The sequence below is a fragment of the Motacilla alba genome, chromosome 10, assembly GCF_015832195.1.
Source record: "Motacilla alba alba isolate MOTALB_02 chromosome 10, Motacilla_alba_V1.0_pri, whole genome shotgun sequence".
NCBI classification, from domain to species: Eukaryota; Metazoa; Chordata; class Aves; order Passeriformes; family Motacillidae; genus Motacilla; species Motacilla alba.
In genome coordinates, this window is record NC_052025.1 from 15,247,608 (window position 1) to 15,271,762 (window position 24,155).

At 40.1% G+C, this 24,155-nt stretch overlaps 1 protein-coding gene across 4 annotated transcripts in view; it reads left to right on the forward strand.

Moving 5' to 3' along the window:
• MCTP2 (multiple C2 and transmembrane domain containing 2) overlaps positions 1–24,155 on the forward strand; it is a 123,381-nt gene that overhangs the window by 89,970 nt on the left and 9,256 nt on the right. For all 4 annotated transcript variants that reach the window (XM_038146811.1, XM_038146810.1, XM_038146812.1 and 1 more), the window contains 2 exons: positions 11,595–11,717; positions 14,560–14,601. In XM_038146811.1, the coding sequence (XP_038002739.1) occupies positions 11,595–11,717; positions 14,560–14,601 (165 nt within the window). The remainder of the gene's footprint in view (positions 1–11,594; positions 11,718–14,559; positions 14,602–24,155) is intronic.

Consider the following 24,155-nt stretch of genomic DNA (forward strand, 5'->3'; position numbering starts at 1 on the left):
GCAGGGGTTAAGAAATGAAGTATTTTGAAATTATTATCAGATAACTGTTTCTATGAATAAAAAAACTAATCTAAGCTTTTTTTTTTTTTCCAAAAAATAGATTTATATTCCAAAGCTGGGAAATAAACAGTGGCAGTAGAAAGGAAATATGAGATTAATAAAAATGAAGACATTTTGCAGAGCTACTCTGGATGGTTTTAATCTTGTTTTGTTTCTTTTTCTTTTTTTTTTTTTTTTCCTTCTTCTGGGAAGTAGTACTTCTGCAGCAGCATGCCTTGCAATGAAAGCAATTCCTGCTTTTTTTTTGGAAGTTGTGTGAATACTTGCAGAGCCAGTGGTCCTTTAGTGCCCAGTGAATCCTGTCTCACACACGGGTACCTACAGTAAGACACACAGAGAGGGATGAGATGAAATGCTCTGGTTAAAAAGCCTTAGGGAAGCATTATGTGTCTGAGGCCTGATCTATTGTCTGGGAGGTCGGAGAGTGTTAATGCACTCTGCAAAGATTAAACTCCCTCTCTAATTGCTGCAACACTTCCTTAAAGGATTTAAACAGTCAGGGAAGGTGATGCTCCTTGTCAATTTTTGTCTTCTGACAGCTGTTGAAGTTTATCTGTCTTTCCATGGAGACCACTAGATCATGCAAACCCAGCAGTGGCAAAAGCACAGACCCCAAATTAGGACTGAGAGCAAGGAATGCTGCTATTCACAACCATTTCAGCCTTTAAATACTTTAAGTCCTGAGACCAGGGTTGCTCCTACATTGCCATGCCACTTACTTTTGGTTATAGGAGTTCCTGAAGTCCCAGAAAATTTTAACTGCTGAATTTGATGAAAAGTCTCCCTTTGAATTGGGAATTGCTCATGTCATGGTCTCCATTCCTTATTGCTGGGCTGGTGCTTCCCCAGCACATCTCTGTGGGACTGTCTGGCACTCACAGCCACAGCTCATTTATCCCAGGGCAGTGCCACACCTCAGCTACTGGGGGCACTCTGCTATGTACTCCCAAAATTTTCCTCTCCCTCATTAAGTCTGATTAGCATTTGAGTTCTCTTGGTCCATAAAGTCTGAAACAAAAATGCGCTCAGAAAGGTGGTAAAGCTCAAGGCAGGAAAGCTTTTCTGCATCTGGACCAGAATGTCCGCACTGACAAGTACCTATCAATGTGGTAAAAGAACAGTGTCACTGGTTTTTTGAAGCAAAAGAGAAATTTGCCCAGTGGATCAGAACCACTTAAAAGAAGCAGTTTATTTTTTGGCAGTTCAGATATTTAAAATAGCTTTCATTTGCAAAGGATGCTGCTTTTGCTTGGGAAGTACTTTAAGGGCAAGGGATGGCCAAAAAAGTTAAATGTTACTGAGAAAGCATGGCTCCACCCCAGGAGAACTTGGGAGATTTAATATTTCTGCAACAAGGCCGTGGTATCCTCACATTCACAGCAGGGTAGCATTACTGTAACAGGAGTGGAATTTGACCCATCTTTTTCCAAATGCCCGTTCCTGTTTCACAGACAGATGTGAGTGTGTCCTGTTTCACTGCAGCTCACACAATGTGACAGGTCCTGCCGACCAGAGAGCCATCCTGTAGTTGTTTTTTTCTGGTGGATCAGAAGCTTTTCAATTTGATAGTGTCTGTGTTTTTGCTAGTCTTGCAGCATCTAAATGTGTTGGTGTATCAAATCCATTTCACACATAAATGTATAAATATGACCTATATAAATATACATATATTCAATGTCTCTTTTCTAGACTCTGAGCAGATGAGTAATACAGCTGTTCAAAGGAGAAAAAAGATTTTTTCTTTCTTTCTTTTTTTTTTTTTTTAAAGCCCTCTTGGCTCTGAATCGGAAATTGAGGAGCAGAATTCATCAAGTGTATTCTGATCGTTCTCAGATGGGTAGTTCCTCCTTCCCTTCCTGCATAGCATGTTCCTTTGCACTGTTGCTATATTACATGAAATGTTTCATCTGTATATAAAAATTAAAAATTCAAACAAAAATCTGGCCCACATGAAGAACAGGCCCTTTGGGCATATGGTTCATTATGCATATTCGTTTAATTACTAAAACACTTGGGATGTCTCTACTGCCCTTGCTTTCAACTTGTAAAGTTGGATCTGTTCTGCAGCACAGAATATGTTGAACAGGCATGTGTCATAAAGGACTTCAGTTTTCTCCTACTTCAAACTCTATATAATGTTCTTGGCTGAATCGTTAGAATTTACTGATTATTAGTTCAATCCACTGCATCAAAACTGCATTTCTGGATCTCTTTTCCCTTAACACCTTCTCTAACCCCCAAAAAAGCAAGTTTTACAGTGGTTCAGAGTTGTGTTTAGTGTTGAAGTAATGTGAGACTCAGGATTTAGATTTCAGGCACATTCCCTCAGAGCACCTGAAGCTGCATGTTGAAGCTGTATAACTTTTATTAGCTAGGAAGGGATTGCTGTGATAGTGTGACTTTAATTGATTTTCAGGGCAAACAGGTGGTGATGGTTTAGGCATCCCCCAGTCTCCTGCCATTCCTAATTTGGAGTTGCACATATAATAGCTTTATTAAAATAAACAATCTCCTGGCTTTAGTTTTACCTGAACAGCTGCCTGAAATTGCGGGAGTCTTGCAATTTTTTTAATTTTTTTTTTTTTTTCTTAAGATTATTCTGTGTTTTGGAAAGCAAGATGCTACAGGTCTGCTGATGGAAAATCTCTATTACATAGTCATGCTGTCAATATACAGGGGGTGTTTTTGTGTGTCACTGCTGTTAGCTTACAATGGTAACATATCCAGGGTATAATTACAGTGAGCCTCAGTCAGCTCCATGCATTTGTTCTGTAATGCAGCAATTTTGTCACACTGCAGATTATGAACCTGCTGGAATTGTCAAAGTGTTGTGTAATCACACTGTTCCTGGTGTCCTGGGTGTGTGTCAGGTGTGGGGAGGGCTGGGGTTATGAACTGCATTTCTCCTCTTCACTGTGGGAAATCTCCCCCAGGCAGATGAGGAGACTTTCTGGGCTCTGGCATGGGGCTGTGCTGGGGAATCCCAGGTACAGCTTAAGAACAGAGGATAAATAATCTGGAATTCTTTGCCTGACAGGATATAATCTCACTGCTTTATATGTGCTTTAGAGGTGTTTTTAGATTTCTGGGTTTGTGGTCTTGGTTTACTGGTTTAGGATTTTGTAAAATTATTGCTTTGCTCCTTTGCTCTGTTTCAGTCTGGAAATGTTTGTTTTTTAGGGCTGGAGGTTTTGGAAAAGAGAGTACCAGAGAGTTTTGCACCAATGGTCCTACAGTCATCTATTCCTCATTTGTCTGGGTTTTTACTGCCAGGTTCTACAAACCTGGGTTTTGATTTTTTTCTTTTTCCCCCTGTGCCATAGCTGGAGATGCCAGGGAAGTAACCTTATGTGTGATTCTCACTGAACACAGTCTAATTTAACATGTTTGCTTTATTAGAGAGCCCTTTTTCCTTTACCCATTCAGCTCTAATTTGCATTATGAACGTGAAGGAGGAGTCATTAAAGTAGTTTAAACATATAATTTAAGACTCCCATTTGTTACCAATTGGAACCCAGTTGAGAGCCCAAATTTAAGAGCACTTCCACCACCACTCCTTCCACTGCTAAGCAATTACGTCACCATCTGTCCCTTGTTGCTAATGTTTCTCAAAATGTTAACAAATACATCTCCAAATAAGTGGACATTTTTCAGCTCAGCTAATGATAATTTTTTTTCATGACCCTTTTAAGTGTTCACCTTATCCAGAATAAATAAAATTAGCCTACTTTTTTGGCTTCTTTTAACTAGCACAAATATTTTTTTTCTGGTGCTTTTTGGAAGAATTATTTATTATAAGATCAGGCTTGCATAATGCCTGTCTTCCCTGCAAGTAAATTATAACTTTGTGTATGAGAATAATTCCAGAGCTATGATCCTGCTGATAAACAAATCAAAACATTAGAATTAAAAATGACCATTTAATTTATCTATGATATAAAACAATAGGTTTTTTTTCCTTGCATGTCACCCTCTCTTTGTTTTGGGATCTTGTCCAGTCACCTTGGTCTATGATAGGAACCCATTTAGAAATAGCATGCAGATTTATTCCCCTGGCCCATCCCCAGAGGATTACCCCAAAACATAGAAAACTGTTGTAATATTTTTTTCTTTCTTTCTTTTTTTTTTTTTCTGAATTTAAGCTTTACTGCTTGAGGGTCTTAACTGTATTTTACTTGGCACAGGAAATGTAAAATACATTAGATAAAAGCATGAGGGAAAAATTAGACCAGTCAGCATGTTGGCAAACAGCTATTTCTTCAGTGTCTGCTGCCTAAAAGGATTTGAAATCTTTTACTCTAAAACTGTTGTACATACATAAATATAGAACCCAAAACTCCTGTTGGAGCTGATTTTGGTTTAACCTCTTATAGGGATTAGGGATAAAGTAGGAGCCACAAGAAAATTGGACAGGGGCACCCACTACACTTGTGGGTATTGGCTTTGAGGGTTAAATGCACATATTTTAGAGGACAGAGGTGACACCCCCAGGCATGCACCCCTTTGTGTTGGAAATTATCATCCACACTGACCAGTGTGCCAGGTATTTGTCAAATAGCTGGAATGCAATATAGAAATCTTAACTTACACACAGACTTCACAAACGATAAGTTCAGTGAAATAAATTTAGACTGAGTGCCCCTTTCCCTGACCTCCTCATTACAGAAATATATCCATGGATCTTGGTTCCATTTTTCTAGGCTGGGTAACCTCATTAACGTAACAAAAATATTCAGTATAAAAGAAAACCGTCACTTTTTAATTAGCTTAGTTTTGTTTTGTTGTTATCTCTTTCTGATTCCAGGCATTGTTATGAGTAGGGGATAAATCCCTTGAACGTGTTAATGACAACAGTAATTCAGGCTCAGAGTGGGGACATTTTGTAAGTGTTTGCAGTCTTGAGTGTAGCATCCCAACCTTCCCTGATGGAGTTTCCGACGGCAGTGTCCCAAGAGGATGGTGGAGAACAGATTGCAATATTGTCAGCTCTTCTGATTTCTCTGCGACTTTTGCAGAACATGCTTCTTCTTAAAGCATTATTTCTTAAGAGTCCTGTGATTGCACATGAATCACAGCTTTCATTTAAAACACAAATGAGTCTCTACTTCCTACCAGCAGCAGAGAAAATGAGATCCCCCTGAAGAGTCTAAATCAGGCAATGACAAAAAAGGCCCTAACACATATTGACTTCAACAGTATGAGGTTTTTTGCCTGTTTTTGGGACTATTTTTGTTGGTTTTGCATCTCTTTTTTTTGTTGGGAGTGGGGAACATTGTTTTTTTTTTTTTTCTTTTGCTTTTGAATATTTTGTAAAATTGTGACCATGCTGACCAGAGTACCCATCCTTCTCCACAGGCTTTATTCTTTTACTCCTTTTCCTTGTTGAATCCTCACATGTGATGTAAATTGTCAAGCACTAGTTGGGTACTTCCCAACAAGTTGGGCCCCTCTTTTCCTCCTTGAGCTCATCCTGGGCCATTCACTCATCAAGATGCAGTTGGGAAAAGAAGAGTTGGGATCTGGCTATGGAAGCAGGACGTGGCTTTGTGTCATTTAGCCTATGCAGACAACGGGGTTGGGCAACCATGGCTTGTTGTTGTTCATGCACACGGTAAAACAAATTGTGCAAACATATCCTTTATTTCTGCTTCTTGGTTCTGTGCAGTCACATTTTAGGCAGACTGAGGTTTTCTGGGGCACAGTTTGATTCTTTGGTTTGCCTTTTGGGATGTTGAAGTGGATTTTTCGTGTCTTTGTTTTTGGATTCCGGTCGTGCTCACACTTCCTTCAAAGGGCTTTTTGCCTTGTGGTACACCCTTAAAAAATTAGTAAGTTGTACGCTGGTGTGTGTAGAGCAATGCAGAGATGATTTGTAATGGGGCATAAATATTTAAAGCCCTCTGTTCCTTCAGGTCATTTTTGATTTTGGTTGTTGCTGTTCAATACAGCGCACGTTCCGCGCCGCCGTTGAGATGCTCCCCGTTCTTCTGCCGGGGACACAAAAAACAAATTGAATCTAAAGTAAATAGGTTTCTTCTGCCAGTGCTGGTTTATTTAAGTGTAATTTCTCTTCCTGCCACGTTCTCCAGTACAGCATTGCAATGAGGGAGTGACTGCTCAGAGCTGACCCTCCTTGAGCTCCGGTTTCGCGGCTGTGAAGTGCAGTAAGAGCACGTTGTGAGGTGAGGGAGCATCAGGTGAATGTGGGAAGGAGAGTATCAGTCACAACGACTCTGGAATGCATCTTTGGCAGAGGATCTTTAGTGGGAAATAAATGCTACTTGTTTTCCTCAACCTTTTTTTGCTGTGCCTTAAGATGGGGCTGTATTAAGATAATTTCCATTTTTTTTCATAACTTCTTTTTTTTTTTTAGTATTCTCACTATTCCATGCAAAGCTAGCCCAAGAGCACAAGCCTCATTGCTGCACTCCAATCAAGCTGGGCCCTCACCAGGCACTCTGATTTTTGTCAGTGGAGGCTCAGCACTGCTGTGTTCCTGCATCCATATTGCCCATATCTGGAAGAGATGTCTCCATATGCACAGCTATATATGCACATATGCACAAATGTACTGTTCTCTGTGAGTGTGTTCATTCTCTCCTCTACTCTTGTACTCTCCCTGTCTAAGGGCAGGAATAAGTATCTGTCAGAAATAATTTGTTGTCGACAGGCTTATTGCCTCCAAGGGATTCGAGTGCCCTTTTGGGGAGCCAGTATCTTATGTTATTGGCTAATGTCCTGTATTTTGTTTGGAGCAAAGGGACTGAAAGCCTAGAAACCCCCAAAAATAGAGAATTCACCCCTGCATATTTATTCTCAAAAATTTCTCATTTTTCATGGAGTTCATTTGTGTGTACATGGCAACTTGAAAGTGCATAGCCCAGAAATAAATTAAAAATACAGAATTCCTCTCCCCTGTAAATAAGGGGGAGCACATCTTTCTGTTTCAAATCAAATTCACTGATCTGGTTTAGTGTAGCTTAGTTCAAAATCAAACTTGGACGTTCACTGCAGTATCAGCCCGTGTTTTTCTTGTGCCTTCACAAGTTACACAGAACGTGTTTATAAATCGCGAGGAAACTTTTGATGAAGCTGTTAGAAGTTTAGAGTTCAGTTAAATTGTGGGTTTTGAAACTTGGAGTTTCAAACAATATTTTTCACAGCTCTGCTGATGAGGCATTTCATTAGCATTGGAGCCTGCACTGACCAAGGAAATAACTTTATATACCATAGGTTCCTCGCATGCACTTAATCTCCTTTCACTTTTATTTCTTCCATCTGATGGAATGTATCACTCTCCTCCCATCGCTGGTGTCCAAGAGTTAGTCTGTCACACAACACAGCATCCCTCACTGCACCACAAAGGCTTGCCAGGTCAAAAAGAGCCTGTTAATCTTACAGTTAAAAAAAAAAAATTGTAATTATTGTGTAGAAAAATCACGCAGAAAATCCTATCTTGTGCTATGTTTCTAAGCCTCTTAAAACTGTTCTATCCCATGACTGTGGGTTTGCTGGTGACAAATGTTTTATGGGCATATTTTAGTAGACACCCGTCTAAAATCTGGTCTTAATAGTCAGATGCTAAATTGGAACCAGAGCGGCAGAAAAACCAGATTTGAAACGTGTTTCTAAGGGTTTGTTTTTACTTTCAGTTGAGACTGCCTTCTCTCATCTTTTGTGCTGCTGTCAAAAGGGCCACTCTCATGGTTGTTCAAACTCCATGCTTCTTGACAGGAACAGTTGGACCCCTCTTCAATGATTTTCAGATGAAACGGCTCCCAAACCTCCAGAGCTTTAACTTGTAGTTATTAGGCCCTTTGAAATAGCAACACATTAATCAGCTGAAATCAAGTGCTCCTTTCTCCAAGGCTGTGATATTGCTGTTGTCTTTTAGGTAGAGCTCTAGTCTAAATATTAGTTTCAAGAGCTCTTTTTTTTTTCCTTCCCTCAAGATAGGTCTAGCCATTCCTGTTTCTATTTTGATCATTGTTTTAGAATGCTGTGAATTAAAGTGCTCACTTCTATAATAGGCTTTTATACTCTCAAATTGCATTAAAAGGAGTAGTGTAGAAAACTCGCTTCTACTACTTTAACTCTTAGTTTAGAAATTGGCTGCTGTGCTTTAACTTCTCCCACGAACAGTGAAGCCCAGCAGAAAAAGTATCAATTAATGTAATGGGTTATGTCTGGCAGATCTTGGTCTAACAACAAGAAACATTGAAAAAAAGGAATGGTTTGTTGAAACTGGATCATTTGAAGCAGGGCCATGGTTTGTGTCCCTGACTTCTGTGGTACTGGGAAAGTGATCTGAACCTGCTAATGGATTCTCTTTTTAGTTTATGCATTAGGCAAAAGCAGACTGGATGACAAGAAATCAAGAAGATACTCTTCCTTGCATTAGCTGTTATTTCCATCAGCAGCTGAAACATTCTTGAGTTTTAGCGTAAAAATATTGATAAGGGAGCATAATTCAAGAACTTCTCCCAGGCATAAAGTATCACTGAGGGGAGAGTAAAAACATGCATGATTGTGGACCTTGTCATTTGGAGAGTGGGTATCTGTGTCACAGGGCTTCTGGTGCAGTGGTCAGTGTCAGGGAGCTCCCTGAAAATTGATAAAATAGGACTTGGGCCTGCTTGGAATCTGCTTTGAAAACTGATGCTGCAGAACTACTCAAAAGGCTGTTAGAACAGCAGAAATATTTCTATTCGCTCTATAAACACACTCTGAACTTTTATTATGTACTGTATGTTCACAGCAATCATTTCCCATACCTCCGAGGCTAAATAATTTCTGAATAGCTAAATCAATTTGTCTTGTGTCTGTGTCGTGTCACAGTAATGAAAGTTCCCTGTACTGTGGCAGTAGCAGCAAAGCAGCTCTTGTTAAGGAGATGTGGGAGCTCTATCAAAGCTTCACTGTCTGAGTTATAACTCAGCAGCTGATTAACCAGTCAGCATTAGAAAGGAGGAGACAGCATGCCTCAGCTACCCATTGAGCCTACAGTGAGATTGTGCAATGAAGCTTTATTTGAGGTCTGCAACTTAATAATACACAAAATGTACTGCAAGATCTAAAATCACCAAGGTCTTGACTTCGTAGCTTGCCTGAATGACCTGTGATTGCAAGGTTGTGTCGCACTTGCAGCCGAGCAGGGTGGTGTTCACATGGGATGGTGACAGATGCACTAAAATTGGGTCAAGTCCTGCAATTGAGTGAATGAAGAGAGGTTCTTCAAGAGCTTCATTGACTCCTTGTAGGACTTTGCCTGGCTGGCTCCTGATGGGGTCTTTTTGCTGCATCAAGGGAAGGCTGAGTTTGCTTGTACCACAGGGAGGTGGTGAAAATGTAACCCCCTCCCCTGAGCTGAAGCTGAATAGAAATTTCTATGAAAGGAATTTACTTAAGGATCGGATATATGTTTATATTTATGTCTTTTTTTTAAATCTGTGTGTGCCTGAGAAATATGCCTGTGGAAATATGTACAATAGCAGGTCTTTGTTCTTTGAATTAACATTTAGGGTAGGACAGAAGCTGTTACCACCTTCACTTTGTCTTAAAAGACAAGCATATATTCATCCAAGGGAGTTGGAATAGCTTCAGAGGAACTTGTTCAGGTTGGAACTTTTCATTTATGGGAGATGTTTTAGCTGGGAATATCAAAACTATTGAAGGTTTTATTAGCTAAAGTTATGCAAGACTCCTATAAGACAGATCAAGTACCAATTCTTGGCCTGGATTCACGTGTTTCTGTTGCCTTGCTTACATATGAAATGTGACTGTGTGAATCATTATCACTTCTAATTTTTTAGTACGTTGAACAACAGGATCAAAAAAAGGAAAAAAAAACCACCCAAAACCAAATTGTCTTCCACATTCCTGTGCTGCAAATCAATAGCATGGGGATATATTTCCTGGATGTCAGCCCATTTTATAAATGAATATATCTTGAAGATTGTTTTACAGGCCAACAAATGCCAAGAACAGGATGACAGTCGCATTCCTTGCATAGCAACAGCTAACATGAAATCAGGTGCACTCCAGAAAATGCAAGTGCTGTTTGGGCAAGGCTGTGGATACAGGCATTGTTTCTTGGTTTATGTTTGGCCCATGGTAGGTATTAACTGGCCATTTGTGTGATGTCAGGCAAGTCTTTTTGTTTAAAAAGTTAAAACAGCTGCTGTCTTGTGGGGTGTAAATTCTCACACTGCTGAATGCAATGGGAAGTGTTTCTTTGGTACAGTGTGGTTACACTTTCAGGTCCATAACACAAAATGCATTGCCATAAATATCCCATTCTACAACTGCCAACATTGTCTTTATATGCAGTACTTGGCAAGCCAAGGATGAGAGGAGGTAGAGATTTAGTTTCCTCATCACCCATAGAGTTTTCCCTTTGTTGTTGTTTGAGATACTTCTACTGGATCTGACTCATTTCCATTTACCTGTATTATTCTAAAAATGTGATTGTTGTTTTTGATCAAACCAGTTTCTTTTGGGGAAAGAAAAATCAAAAAAATATGTTTGTGCCTTGTCTTTGAATGAGATTGCTTAAAATAGCTTCAAGTTGCTACCAGCATTAGGCAGTTCTTCTGAAACACTATGTATGAGTAGAAAAGGAAATGGGATCACAAGATACATTTTATGGCAGTTCTGGATTTAGTTTATTAACTTTGCATTGCCAACCCCTCCAAGTTTGCAGTCTGTTCAGGTGTTGTAAGATAGGATTGCAGTTTGGCTTGATACAGTTTTTTGAAAAATCCTATGTGCTTTTTAGATCCTCATCATATTATTTGTGTGTTTTGTGGTTCCAGTTTGGCTTCTGGTTTTGCTTCTAGTGGGTTTTGTCAGATCCCAGTTCAAACACACAGACTCATACTGGTTTTTAGGAAAAGAGACTCCAAAGAATCGGTGAAATCAGAATATGCTGTGCTGAAAAATGGCAAAAGGATGAGAATGGAGACCAGGCTGACTGGATCCCTTTCCAAAACAATGAATCATGTGCAGCCTAAGGCCTTGCCTCCTGCAAGGTGACAGACCTTTCTCTGTGCTGCTGTGCCAAGAGTATAGGTGGATTAATAGTGAAGATGCATTTCTGATCATCCCCTGTGGAGTGACAAGGGAGCTCCATGGCTCCTGTTGCCCAAGAGGAAAATGCTCTTCCCTAGCCTGGGAAAGACACCCTGTCAGTTAGAATTTGATGAGTGGAGCAGGTTTACCTCTCTAAGTGCATCTGTTGTACACCAGCACTAAGGACAAAAGGCTTTCAGGCTGGAGGGCTCCCAGGAAGGAGTGGAGAAGCCTTGGGCTCACCTCATGTTCATGGCTTCTCCTTCCCCAGGTACAGGGGAGGAGAAGCCAACGAGCAGCGGCCTGATGAACTCACACAGAACAGAGGGAGCAGATTTCTTTGCCAAAATAGTAATAATCTGGGTGGGGTTGGTAGAGATTCAAGGATGAATGTGCAGAGTGATAATGACTGACAGCCTTTCTTACGTGGCTTTCTCTTTCCGCCCTTGTCTGTATTCTCCCAGGTGTTTGTGGTCACCGTCTGGACCGTGGAGCTGTACATGGTGCCCCTGGCTTTGCTGGTGCTCTTTGCATACAATTTCTCCCTCGTCACAACAGGGAAGGTCAATAATGCCCAGGATGCCCAGGCAAGTAGAGTGACATTTCTGGCCGCCCCAGTTTGCCCCTTGTGAAGCCTCACGTGTTCTAACTGCATTAAGTTGGTTGTGTAGCTAAACAACACTTTTGTTTCAAAGTTACTGAAAAGAAACCTCAGCCCTCTCAATTTTCATTATTCAATTAAAGCAATAAACCGTTCAGAGTAGTAGGAGAAGAAGATGGGAGAGTGTGTAGGAGGTGGATTTCGCTTACTAAATAACTAAAAACGTTTTAATGTAGAATTAAAAAAGGTTTGCAAAGTAGCAAGTTCCTAAAAGCCATTCCCCTCCTGCCATTGCACTCTGCAACACACTAATGATTCATGTTTCACAGAAGAGGAAGGTCAATAGAATCCAAAAGAAAATGTAGTTCTTTCAAGCCTTGTCCTGTGATCTGAAGTCTTAAGAAGCTTTTATTCCTCTTCCCCATCCTCAGCTCTTAAGAGACAAATGGGTTTTTTTCCCCCCAGAAATTTAGCTTTGGGTTTTACCTTGGGAGAAAGAAAGGTTTAAACACAGAAATAATCACCAAGTGTGACAAAGTGCTGCTGTTGGGGTATGAAATGATTGTTTGATGTTGACCACTGTCTTTAACAATGGTAATCAGAGCTGGAAAGGAGAGTAAATTCATGAATATCCATAATACTCTGATTTTAAAAGTGAAATAAATACAGTAATGAAATGGAAGTCAAAGGATAGCTTCTTTCTAACTTTTGATTAAAAGATGATTGACGTTGGAAACCATGAAGAATACCTTTATCTAAATGAGTCAAGTGGATTTTACACAAAGGCATAATATCCTAGAATTAAAAAAAGTCAATGGCAGGTTTATTAGTTTTAGTGTTAAAATTTGCTCCTGGTTTGGTTTTCATCCACTCCCAAGTGGAAAGATTCTTAGAAAACAGGAGAAGTTGCATTATCCAGACCAGAGGAGGCTTAATTTGAAAACATGGTAAAAGAAATGCCTTTCTGCAGTTTCAGCCAAGTCCAGAATAATGCAGAAAGATACTGTGTGTCTTCAGTAACTACTTGATTTCATCAAGAAAAGCAGAACTTCCCATGTGGGAGAATCCCAGGCAAACAGATGTTTTTGTTTTTAATACAAAAGGCAATAAAAAATAACAATAATAACCTACCCAGAAAAAAAAAAATACACAGAGAGTGCCTTCCAGCCCCTTCCCTCATCCTGTGGTGAGTTTGTTTCACGTTCAGATAAGGAGAGTCTCACATAAGACAGAAAAATTGAGCAGAGCATCATTTAGATGGACACTGCGAAAAGGCTATTTCTAAAAATACAGCTAATTGTGGTATTGGAATTGTGGAAAGGTCCATCAGGAATTTGGCTCTTTTCCTGTCTCACATTCTGTAAGCACTGCCATGCCATGAAATTCAGGGGTGCATTTTGCATAAGTAAAATCACATGTCTGCCAAAGTGCTTTCCAGGATTGGGATCATATGGAACAAGTAGTCAAAGTGCCTTTAATATTACCTGATTCCTTTTTTATGTGTGTCTATGATTCTAACCATCTGTAGGTCAAAAATAGACAATCAGGTGCTAGCCCCACTCACATCTGTCCTGCAGATGAGAAAAGGTTTTCTTCAAAATACCAATGCTTTTTACACAGTCATTTATTTGTTTTTTGCTTCTTCAGGCCTTGGCTGGATATTCACTGCCTTTGGTTTTTGTGTGCCAGCACACACATTTTGTGTATACAGAGGAATGCAAGCAAGAGTCTTTGCAAAAGTGAACCTCAAATTCTCTCTGATTTCTGTGCTATAAAATGTAAATAATAGTATTAACCTTGTACTCCTGATCCACTTGCCAGGAGGCTAAATTCGTGAATATTGGTAAAATGTTTTATGATTTACAGATGGGGAGCTTCTATAGAAATTTAAACCATGATCAGTGTTAATTCAGCTGCTCAGGATATTCCAAAGAGCCAAAGAATAAATCTGGCTATCTGAACTCCCAGTACCTTTTGCATCCTATATGCAACTGCTTTTCAGGGTAAAAAAAAAAAGAAATTTAAAAACCCCGAAAGAGAAACACCCAATCCCCTAAGAAACCCTAAATTCAAAACATCTTTTTATTGTGATTCTTCACATTCTTTGCATGTTTGCTGTATTTAAACTTGTAGTACACAGATTCAAATGTAGCTATTAAATAACCAAGGAAAAAACTAGAGGACCCTGTTAAAGGCTCAGCTTGTTAAATACCTGAATTGAAAGCCAAGTGCTCCTAATTCCAAGCCTTCGCCAAGTCTTTTGTTTTCTGTCCTACCTGTCAGCACAGAAGTTAAAAGGAGGAAATAATGCTGCATAGAAATCTGACTGGGATTCTATGTGAGATTGATTATGTTCATACTAATGTGTTTTCTAAAGTCTAATGTTTCAGTAATGGCCCTAAAGGGAGGGAGCAGTCATTGTGGCAGTGGGGATGGAACGAGTTGAGTATAGAGTCCTCAGCCTTGACATACCAGTTGGTTCATTTGCAAGACTGAGAACAAAGCTGTTTACAGATAGTAAAAGCTGGCAATGTGTTTGAAAGCCTGTTGCCTTCAGATTACTGGACACAGCCACTAATGCTTTATTTAGACTTAAAATTTGTATAGGGTATTGCATGCTTTGTTCAGAGTACCACAAAAAAGAAAGGTCCTTGAATATAAAACCCTGTTTTGGAAAGGAGAAAGTGGTGTTTTTTTAAATGATTTTCAATAGAAGTGGGGGAAAATTGCATAGTGGAACTTTGTGGGAGTATCATAAGCTTTTTGAACATTGCCTGTCACTAAAAAATAAGTGTTGTGTTTTGTAATATGGACATCTGTTTCTGCAGGAGCTTATGGGCTTGGATGAAGACGAGGATGAAGATGATAAGGTAAGCATGTCTCACAACTGTGTTGGCTAGAATCAGGGGGAAGGTGGGAGAACACAAACAAATAACCTCTCCATAAATCTTCAGTTATTATCTGTATTAACTGGGAAAACAGTTGTCAGCAGTGTGCTGCTTGGCAGGTTTGAAAGCAGGAAGGGATTGGTTTGTGTAGCATCCCAGAGTGGTGGTACCTGTGCGAGACCTGAACAAGAACTGGCTCTGAGCAGCCCCAGGTTGTGCCTGGCCTTGCAGTGGGCACACACTCATCAATGTGCCCCTGCAGGGCTGTGTGGTGGAGGAGGAGGTGCAAAGATGTACACAAGGATGTGCAATCCCCCCTCGCTGCTGGTTGACATTCCCTACTAATGGCTTTCCCCAAACGATTTGGCATTTCCACTTCAGTAGGCCAGAATTGGTGTGATTTGTGGAGGGCTGGTTAGAATTTTCTCAACATTTCTTTCAGAGCCTGGGAAAAAAACCAGTTTTAGTTCAGCAGCTGAAATGTGGAAAGAATTGGAATTGGCGAGGCCTGTTTTTTATTTTATTGGAACATACTTACTCATTCTTCTCACTGTGAAAAATTCATTGGATTTTTTTCCAAGTTTATCAAACCACAGTGACAAATGATAAAAGGATTAGAGGGCATGACATATGAAGAAAGATTAAGAGAACTTAATGTATACAGCTTGAAAAAACATAAGTAAGTGAAGGAGGATCGGATAATCTATAAATACTTTAAAGCTAAAAGGTGAGGAATTATTTAACGAGCAACAGCATGCAAAGGAACATTAGCTGTTAAGAAGAAAATGTTCATGAGGGGATGTGAAACTTTCAAATTGCATACTAAGTTAATAAGACTCTTCTTGAATATTCTATGTTTTAAAAATGCTGCAGTGAAATTGTTGATCATTAAGAAGCAAATCAATAATGCAGCTAGCAAGTGCACCTTAACTCTTCTCAGTCACAGACCCTAGGATTGAAGCTCAGCAGACTAATTGATGGGAATAGTTATTTAAATTTAACTTGCTCTTCTGCTGTGCTTATATTTTAATGAGCAACCAGAAATCTGTCAAAGTTACAAAGTGAAGTTTAGGCAATCCAGCTGAATTACAGGTTTCTTGCAACACACAGTAGTTGTTTAAATGTTCTCATTTATAATTTACTCTTTGTATTGTAAAATTCGTCAAGTGAATGGACCGGTATCTGAAACTCATCAAAAGTTGTTAAATGAGAGTTGCATCTTTTTCAAAAGAATACTGTGTATCTGTAGAACTCAATAATTTCTATTTAGCGGGTACCTGGTTCTAGACACTTGTAAATATTATTTGTGTGATGCCTAAAGGTGTGACTTATTCACTGGAACAATCCCATTAACTTTTTTCTATTTTAATGTTCCTGTTTTTCCCTTGCAAGTGCTGAGGTGGGAAAAGAGGAGTAAGAATGTACTAAATAGGTATCAAATCTTCTTTTTCCTGTGGTGTGCAATTGATTCATTGCTGCTAAGATATTCTAGGTTACTTTTACCCTACATTTAACTCCAGTGACTTTGGTTCTCTCTGTACAAGTACAACTGGGTCACTTCTGTATGGATTTAATGACTCTGGGTTTTTGCCTGCCCCCAAACAACTTCACTGTCATTCCCCTTCTTGGTTTGTTTTAACTAAGTGTGCAGGTTTGGTAAAACTCCTGAGAGTCAGCGTTGAGCTGTTGATGGTTTGGCCTTGCCATTTTTTAATGGGAGCTGCCTCTGTCTCCATTTCACACACACTCCATGACTCTGACACAGAGAGCTGGTAGCACTGGCTAAAGCCTCTCACAGCAGATACTCCCAGCAGACTTTCTCATGAAGATAACACTTTACATCCCAACATTACAGTTGTAATGGATGGAATTCTGGCACAGAGTTGCCAGAAGAGACAATTGCCAGCCCCTACATTTGTGCCATGGCCAGTGCTGTGCAGAGTGGCTTTAATGTCTTTGCTGTGCTTTGTGTGTACCCCTGTGCAGCAGTGATGGGCCACGCTTGCACTCCCATGACTTGCATCTGTAAGTTCATTAGGTACATCTTTAATTACATTAAGTACATTCTGAGACACTTTTCCAATTCTGAGGGTGGCCAGTGCTCTCTGGGGAGTATAAGAAAAATGTAATTTTATGACACTATCTCGTGGCAATGTCAACATTTAAACAGACAAGTCTACTTTAAAAAGAAGTCTGTGTATTTTTTTTCCCTCCCTAATACAAGAGCTCCCAAAGTTGAAATCTGCTAGTTGGGTTGTGGTGTACGAGGTCACTGTTTCTGTTTCCTGTCATCCTGCTGTATCAAAATACTTGCACACAGAGCCCTTCTGGGTTCTGCTGCCTGTTAGACATAACAGACCGTGCTTCTGGGAATTGTAACACACCCTCGAAGAGATGAACTGTTTACAAATTATAAATACACAGACACTTAGTTCAAAAACCAAGAGCAGATTAACTCCCTCCACCTAGACTATCTGTCTTAAATGACAGGGCTTAATTGCTGACTCCCCCATCCTTTCCCCCTCTGCCCTCCCCACATACCAGCATGGAGGGCTGTAAAAGATAGCAGGGCTCTGTCCCTTTGGCACCAGCTCTTCCGTGGATAAATGCCTTCTCGGATTTGTGCCATCTTGGACACAGAGTTCAGGCTGTGTCCTGTCAGCTCTGGGCTCTGTCAGCCTGAGTAAGGATTGTTTTGGAATTACATCACTGCAGCATCTCTGGTCTGCCAGTAAGAAGGTATAGACAAGCTGCATGCAACTCAGTTTAAGTTGTCTGACTGTTGACCAGTTCTTTTTTTTTTTTTTTTTTTTTTTTGGTTTCTGATAATGACTGTAGAGTTTCAAGAGCAGACAGTTACCCTGTGAATGATTGTGTCTCAGCATCTGACTGAAAAGAGCCTTGGAGTCTTCTCCATTGTCTGAATAAAAGTTTACATCTCCACAACAGATAAAGCTTAATTTACTACTATTTTCAGGTCTGCTAACTGATTCAAAAGAAAATCAGAGACAAAACTAAATCAACAACAATTCCTCTGTGAGGTTTTTGTTGATTTTTTGGGTTTTTTTAATGAGTTTTTGTCCTGTGGTGAGGCAGTGTAGTCCTGCTTGGCTAGTGCAATGTAACAGGGAAGAATCAAATGATACTGTGGCTTTAAGCCAAGTTATTTGGCAACTTCCAAGAAATCTTTAGTATCTCATGTATTGGGGAAAAAAAAAAGAGAAATGGAAAAAAATTACCAAAGAATAAAAATTCAGTGCCTTTAATGTAGGAAATTCTCTGTCAAAAATAGGTACCAAAGATATACAAAGTTTTATGAACACAATTCAAAAAGACTCCAGCTGAACAAATTAAAGTCAAATTCATCCAGTAGCAAAGAGCTGACATTTTCCATTTGAGTTAGATTCAGCATGTGGAAACCTTCCGTATGGATCTTATTTGTACGGGTGGATTACGATGAAAATTGCATTAATTTTCTCCGCAGTAAAGGTCAGTAATTGAAACATGAACCAAGAGTCTATTGTGTAAGATGCTATATCCCCATACTTAGGAAAGGTCATTCAAGACAATATCATCTCATTGTTTTCTTCCCTGGAAGTATAAATAATTTCATTAGTTTTTTCTTTTTCTCTCCAATACAACAATTGCAATATAATATTTCAACATCCCCCATTAAGATTGCTGAAGAGAAGTGATGGTAAGGACTTGAAAATGCCCCGTGATACATAGGGTATGTTCAGACTGACAAGGAGCATCCATGTCCTCCACGCAGTGCAGGGGTTGCTTTGGTTTTGCTTTGCTCTTTTCCTGGGAGCCTTCTTTTTACAACAACAAGGAAGTCAAATGGTCTCTTGTGAAATCTTATTGCACAGAAGCATTGTCCAGGGCTGCCCTTATCTGTAGGCATTTCATAAATTGGCACAGTTCTTATATCAGTGCCATGAGCCACCCATTCGTAGGTTTTGAGGTGGTGGGGGAGAGGAGTTGAAAGGAGGTTCTTGCAGAGGACTTTTAGATGTCCTCACAAAGAAACCTATGGCACTCCAGCATTCTCCCTCTTAAAGAGAATTACTTACCTATATGTAGGTAAAAGCCAGCACTGCAGTTTCTGTGAATCTCTGGAAAAATATTAAGTAATACTAGGCAGGTCACTGGACCTAGCACATGAGCCTTAGGGAGTTCTCCTCCCTTAAAAATTCCAGCTATTGAAAATGTTGTTAAATTTTCTTTTGAATTGTTCAGATATATGAATAGATACCTCTTTCTCCTCTACCCCAAACTGCTGAAGATCGTTACCTATATTATAGATGATGATCCAGTAGTTTTAAGTCTAATAACCATGTGATTGTTCTTAAGTCTCATGTGTTTCCAGGAGAAAGCACATATTTTGACAAAATTTATCTTTCCCTTTCCGGTTTTTAAATGAAAGATGACTGATGACTTTATATCTCCATTCAGGATTGATTCTTGTTGCTTCTTAAGCATGTGTTCCTCACCTGAATTGTGTTTTATTCTATTGTGACTGCTGATACTGCTTGAAAACTTGTGGTAATACCAGTGGACTTTGGGTTACTTTACACATCTATGAAAACGTGAGCATGTACAGAAAATGCTTCTTAAGCCCCCTGCATTTCATGCCTGTGCATAGAGAAAGAAACTGAATTATGACCTAGTGTTTTTCACATAAGATTCTTCTTGGGCTTGGCTTAGGAGACTTTTGCTGGTCCCCTGTGCATGAATGAAATTCATCTAATGCAGGCAGAGAAAGTGCAGGCGTGGCTGGACAAGGCATGGAGTGGTCATCTTCTGCCCTTCAGGGAGTGTTCCCCATCCTGAGCTGTAGGATGATGTGCTATTGCTTTCCAAATGTGTCCTTTTAAGACTGATGCTGCTCTCCTTCATACTGAAGTGATTCTATTGGCTCTGGTGGAATTATTCCAGATTTCACACCCTTTTAACTGAGAGCATAAATTGACCTGTATGTGTTGCATTTCCTCTATTTGGTAATTATTTCAAGTACACTCAGATTCGCTAAATTTCCACAGGCAGGCACATTTGCAGCATGGTGTTAATAAACAAAAAGATCCTGTGATGCACAGTTTCAGGACTGCACGAGGCAGTTGCTCAGAGTTTGGCAGCCGTCCCCTCCGCGTGCCCGTCCTCCTGGAAGTGCCGAGGAGCTCTCCTCGACACGCTGCAGCCTTTGCAGCTCAGGGCAGGGCAGTGACTCAGCAAGGCAGATTGCTGGGCTCCTCTCAGCAGCCTTCGGCTCCCACCGAAGGCAGGAGCCAGTTCAAGGTTGCTGTGGTGACTGTTTGCAAAGCTCTGCCTGGAATTCATTTTAGCTACCAAGAGACTGTCTGTCACTCCATGGCTGCCACCTCCCACAAGAGCTTCGTTCTGCTGCTAGACTGGAGCGTTAGTGGAGTGTTCCCTGCTGACAACAGAGGCCAGTGGTCTGCTGTTTATGCCCAGTAAAAACCTTTGGGTTTCAGAAGTTCTTCATGGATGAGTATTTTGGCCCTGAGATGTTTTTTGGCACAGCTTTTGGTGGACACTGGTAAGGTCTGAGTTTTGCAGTCCAGCAGAGAGCAAGTTGCAAATTAAATCCAACTTTGCCCAGCTCTTCTTTTCCCTAAATAACTACAGCATGTTTTGTTGGTTTTTTTTTTTTAAAAAGCAGAATAATAGTGGAGCAAAAAGGAATGCATGCCTGAGCTATTTTCCTTTCTTTTCCCTTTCCATCAATCTTGTTTGTTGCTAATACACTGAAGAATTAATAACTGGTACATTAGATAAATCCTGGTAAAACATCACCCTAATGTGCTTGTAGCAGCAGTAGCATAATGAGACAGCTACTGTAAGAAAGCTAATCCTGAAAGTTAGGCCAGCCCAGGGCTAGGCAGACTAATTCTTCCAATCCCTGAAGAGATTCAGGATTTTCATTCCTGACTGAGCTGCCTGTATCCTGTTTTCTTCCTCCTTTTCATTAATCCATATTTATGTTTTCTCCTCCCCTTTTCCTCATCTTTGCCCCCAAGTGTTCCTCAGCTTTATATATTGAGTTCCCCTTGGCATGCCAGAGATCTGCTGATGAATACCACTTGTTTGAAAGTTGCATGCAAGATTTTTCTCTGCAAGTGTTTTCTATGAAATACAAGCGAGCGAGTATTATGTAGAACTCACCCATGGCTTCAAGCCTAACTTTTCCTTGTGTGCATATGATACTTGCAGTATACATCAGAAATACACTTGGAGAACAACAGCAGAAATTGTCTGTGCATTTGGAGCGTTGCTTGCTGGTTTGGATGTATCCAGAGGAAAAATATTTGAAGGATAGATTTAAAAAATAGGAAACAGCTTTCTGTAAAGATGAAAGCTATTAATCATTGAAACAAATGATCAAAAGAAGTTAGGGGATCTCCACCATCCAAGCTTTGAATTCAGTAATGGATGCTTGGCTAGAGAAGAAGCACTAATGGGTGGCATTTGGCCTTTGTTCCAGAGCAGATGATTGAAGAATTTTGCCTTCAGTGTCTTCCCCCATAACTCTTAGGATTTTCCCTTGCAAGACCAGCTCTGACTGCTGTAGCTCACCCGTTGTGAATTGCTGTGTGAGTGCTGGGGACATCCTGTCCTGGTCTGCCCCATATTCCCACTCTTTTAAAAAAGTCTTCAGTGTTGGAAGCCCCTCCATGCTGCGGTTGTGTGAAGGTTTCTTTTGCAACTGATCCCAAATGTCTCAGAGCAGCATAAGTTCCTTCTGGGGAAGGGAGATCCCAGAGCTGTGGTAGCTCTTTAGGTGTGTTTATATGTCCTGTTTAACTGTTACGTTTTGAGAAATAGAAAAATCTAGGAGCATCTTCATGTACAGCAGAGATTTGGTGTCTGCATTTCTGAGTTCAAGTTGGTGTATGTCAGCTGGAGACAAAAGACTTAATTTCTGAAATTGCTGGGTCTTGGTTGGTGTTGTGGTTTTTTTTCCCTCCCCTGACATGCTTAATCTTTTGTAAACCCCCTTTTGTGGTTTTGTTCAGGCAATTAATGTAGAAATGAAGGATTCTTAAATCAGGATATGCAAGGAAGAGTTGAAGTAACACACTGATTATATAATTAATTCTCAGTTGTAAATTCGTTTTGATGGAGTTAATTCTTTCCCAGAGGCTGAAGACTAGTTTTGGTCCACCCACAGTGCTGTAATCAGCTAAGAAATAAAGGAGACAAAGGCCTTGAATTAATGGAAGTTATCATGACTGGTTTTAGGGTAATAATGCCACAAACAGGCAGCATATTTAGTTTTCAATTAATGTGAAAGCTTCTGAGCTGTGATCTTAAACTATCAGTATCCAAATCCAGTTATCAAGCAGTATTATACATGGAGTCCAAAAGAAATCAGAAAGCAATGACACCTGGAGAGGATGGAGAAGAATTGTCTGGGTGGTGGGACCTTGCACAGATGAGGAAGTGTGTTTAGTGGAAGATGTATTTTGGACTCTTTCTTGGCATTTTCCATGAACATGGTAGTGTTCAAATATAGCTCTCTCTATGACAGTTGCCCATTTACTAATAAATAGGGTCCAGGGACTGTCATCCTGATGGACTCTTACTGCTTCTGACAGTGTCTTCTGAGGTGCTGGCTTCACAAAGCATAAACAAACACACCAAAACATAAATAATTTGGAAAATCCCATTTGTTGCACTTCATTTGTCTGTTTCTATGTTGCTTAAGCAGTGACCTAATAATCCTGTCCATGTGTTTAGACTGCAGGTTTCCAGAACCAAACAACAATAGCAAAGAAATGACGTTGACAAATTCCCAGGATTTTCAAACAATTATGCCCATCGTGCCTACACACACAGTTGCAGCCTATTTTTCTCTTGAATAACTGATTTTATTTACAAGGTTTTCTAATCCCAGTTTGTCTCTGCCTTTACATTGCTTGGCCATATTTTGCATCAGAAATTGAAAGCACTGTTGTCCAGGGGTGATTTTTGCATGCAGCCAGGTGAGCATGGGCATGCAGTTGTCATAGCTTAGGGACTGGCAGTTTCTGGTTTATTTTCTGGCTCTGCTTCGTGGCTGCAGCAGGAGTTGTGTTGTGTTGTGTTGGTTAAACTGTGTTATCACCACATCTCTGAGCTCCATCAAGGACGTGTAAATGAAGTCAGCATGATGCAGGCAGAGCTGGCAGATGATCTGCCTTGCAGCTCGGGACAGCAAGAGTAGGCTTGCCCTGCAATATCACTTCATTTAAGTGGTTTCTTTACTCCTCTGCCTGAATTTGGACAGAATGAAATTCCCACTGTCTGGTTTTCCATGAGCTGCTCCTCAGCTTCTGCTTCCAAGTTTGGTGGGAAAAAAGCCAGCTATGGCCAAAGAACAGTTGTACCATTCCAGTGAGGAAATAGTTAAATATAATTTCAATGTGTCATTTACATTTGAGCCTAACAAGATTATAACTGGAGCTGTGTGAAAATGACTTTTTGGTGCTATTTTCACATAAACTGACTATTTATTTATTTATTTTGTTCTGGGGTTATTTCACACCCCAAGGGTTTCATTTTTGTTGGTTGTTTTATTAATGTAAAAATACTCATTTTCACACCCAAATGTGTGATTATTTAAAATGCTGCTTCTATTCATTGTGCACTGACTTGCAACCTAAAGGCAAATATTCAGATGTCTGGAGCTTGATAACTCCGTGGTGGTTTTGGCTGGCTTTTTAAACTCAAAAATTGCTGGGAAGAGAAATGGGCAGTAAGTAATTCAAAGTGGTATAAGGGCTGCATTCCCATGCTTGCCTCTCAGCATCCAAGGATGGGTCACAGGTTATTCCAGCATCCTCTGCAGAGTGGTGCCCTCTCTCAGCCCCATATAGACCCTCTCCCAGCGTGGTAATGCCAAAATGCTGGAGCAAGAGCCCTCATCTCTGTGGCCCTGTGTGACTTTAAATAGCGTCTGACCCTGTCCTGTGTGGAGGAGGAATGTGGGTGACACCACAGAGGCAGAATTGCAGCAGTGTTGATGCAAAAGTCTCTGGCCCTTTCTCATTCCCACCCACCCTTTCCTCTTCCTTGGCTGGTGTGGGCCATGGAGAACAGGGATACAAAATGCTCTTTACCATCATCTCCCCTCTCTGGGAGCAGATTGGTTAAAACACAGCTTAAAATGTTTTGTTGGTTCTTTTTAGTTGTTTCTTTTTTTTTTTTTTATATTTCTAAATTGGACTGATTTTTAAGTGTCTAAATGTGATGTAAAATCAGTGTCCAGGGCTCTGCATTTTGTAATAAGTGAATGTTTTGCTGATTTCTTGCTAGAATATCTGCAACCACGCCAATTTGCATGCCTGTATGTGTGTTAGATTGCTGGCAAAGAAATGCTGAATGCTGATAATTGTATACTGGTTTTCAAGCCTGATTTAAGTAATTTTGATTTTTAATTCATTCTGTGCTTCCTTTTTATTTCTGCACATGTGTAGTAATGTCCTGTAATGTTGTTGCCTAAAATAAGCAGTAAGAAATAAAGTTGAGATGGC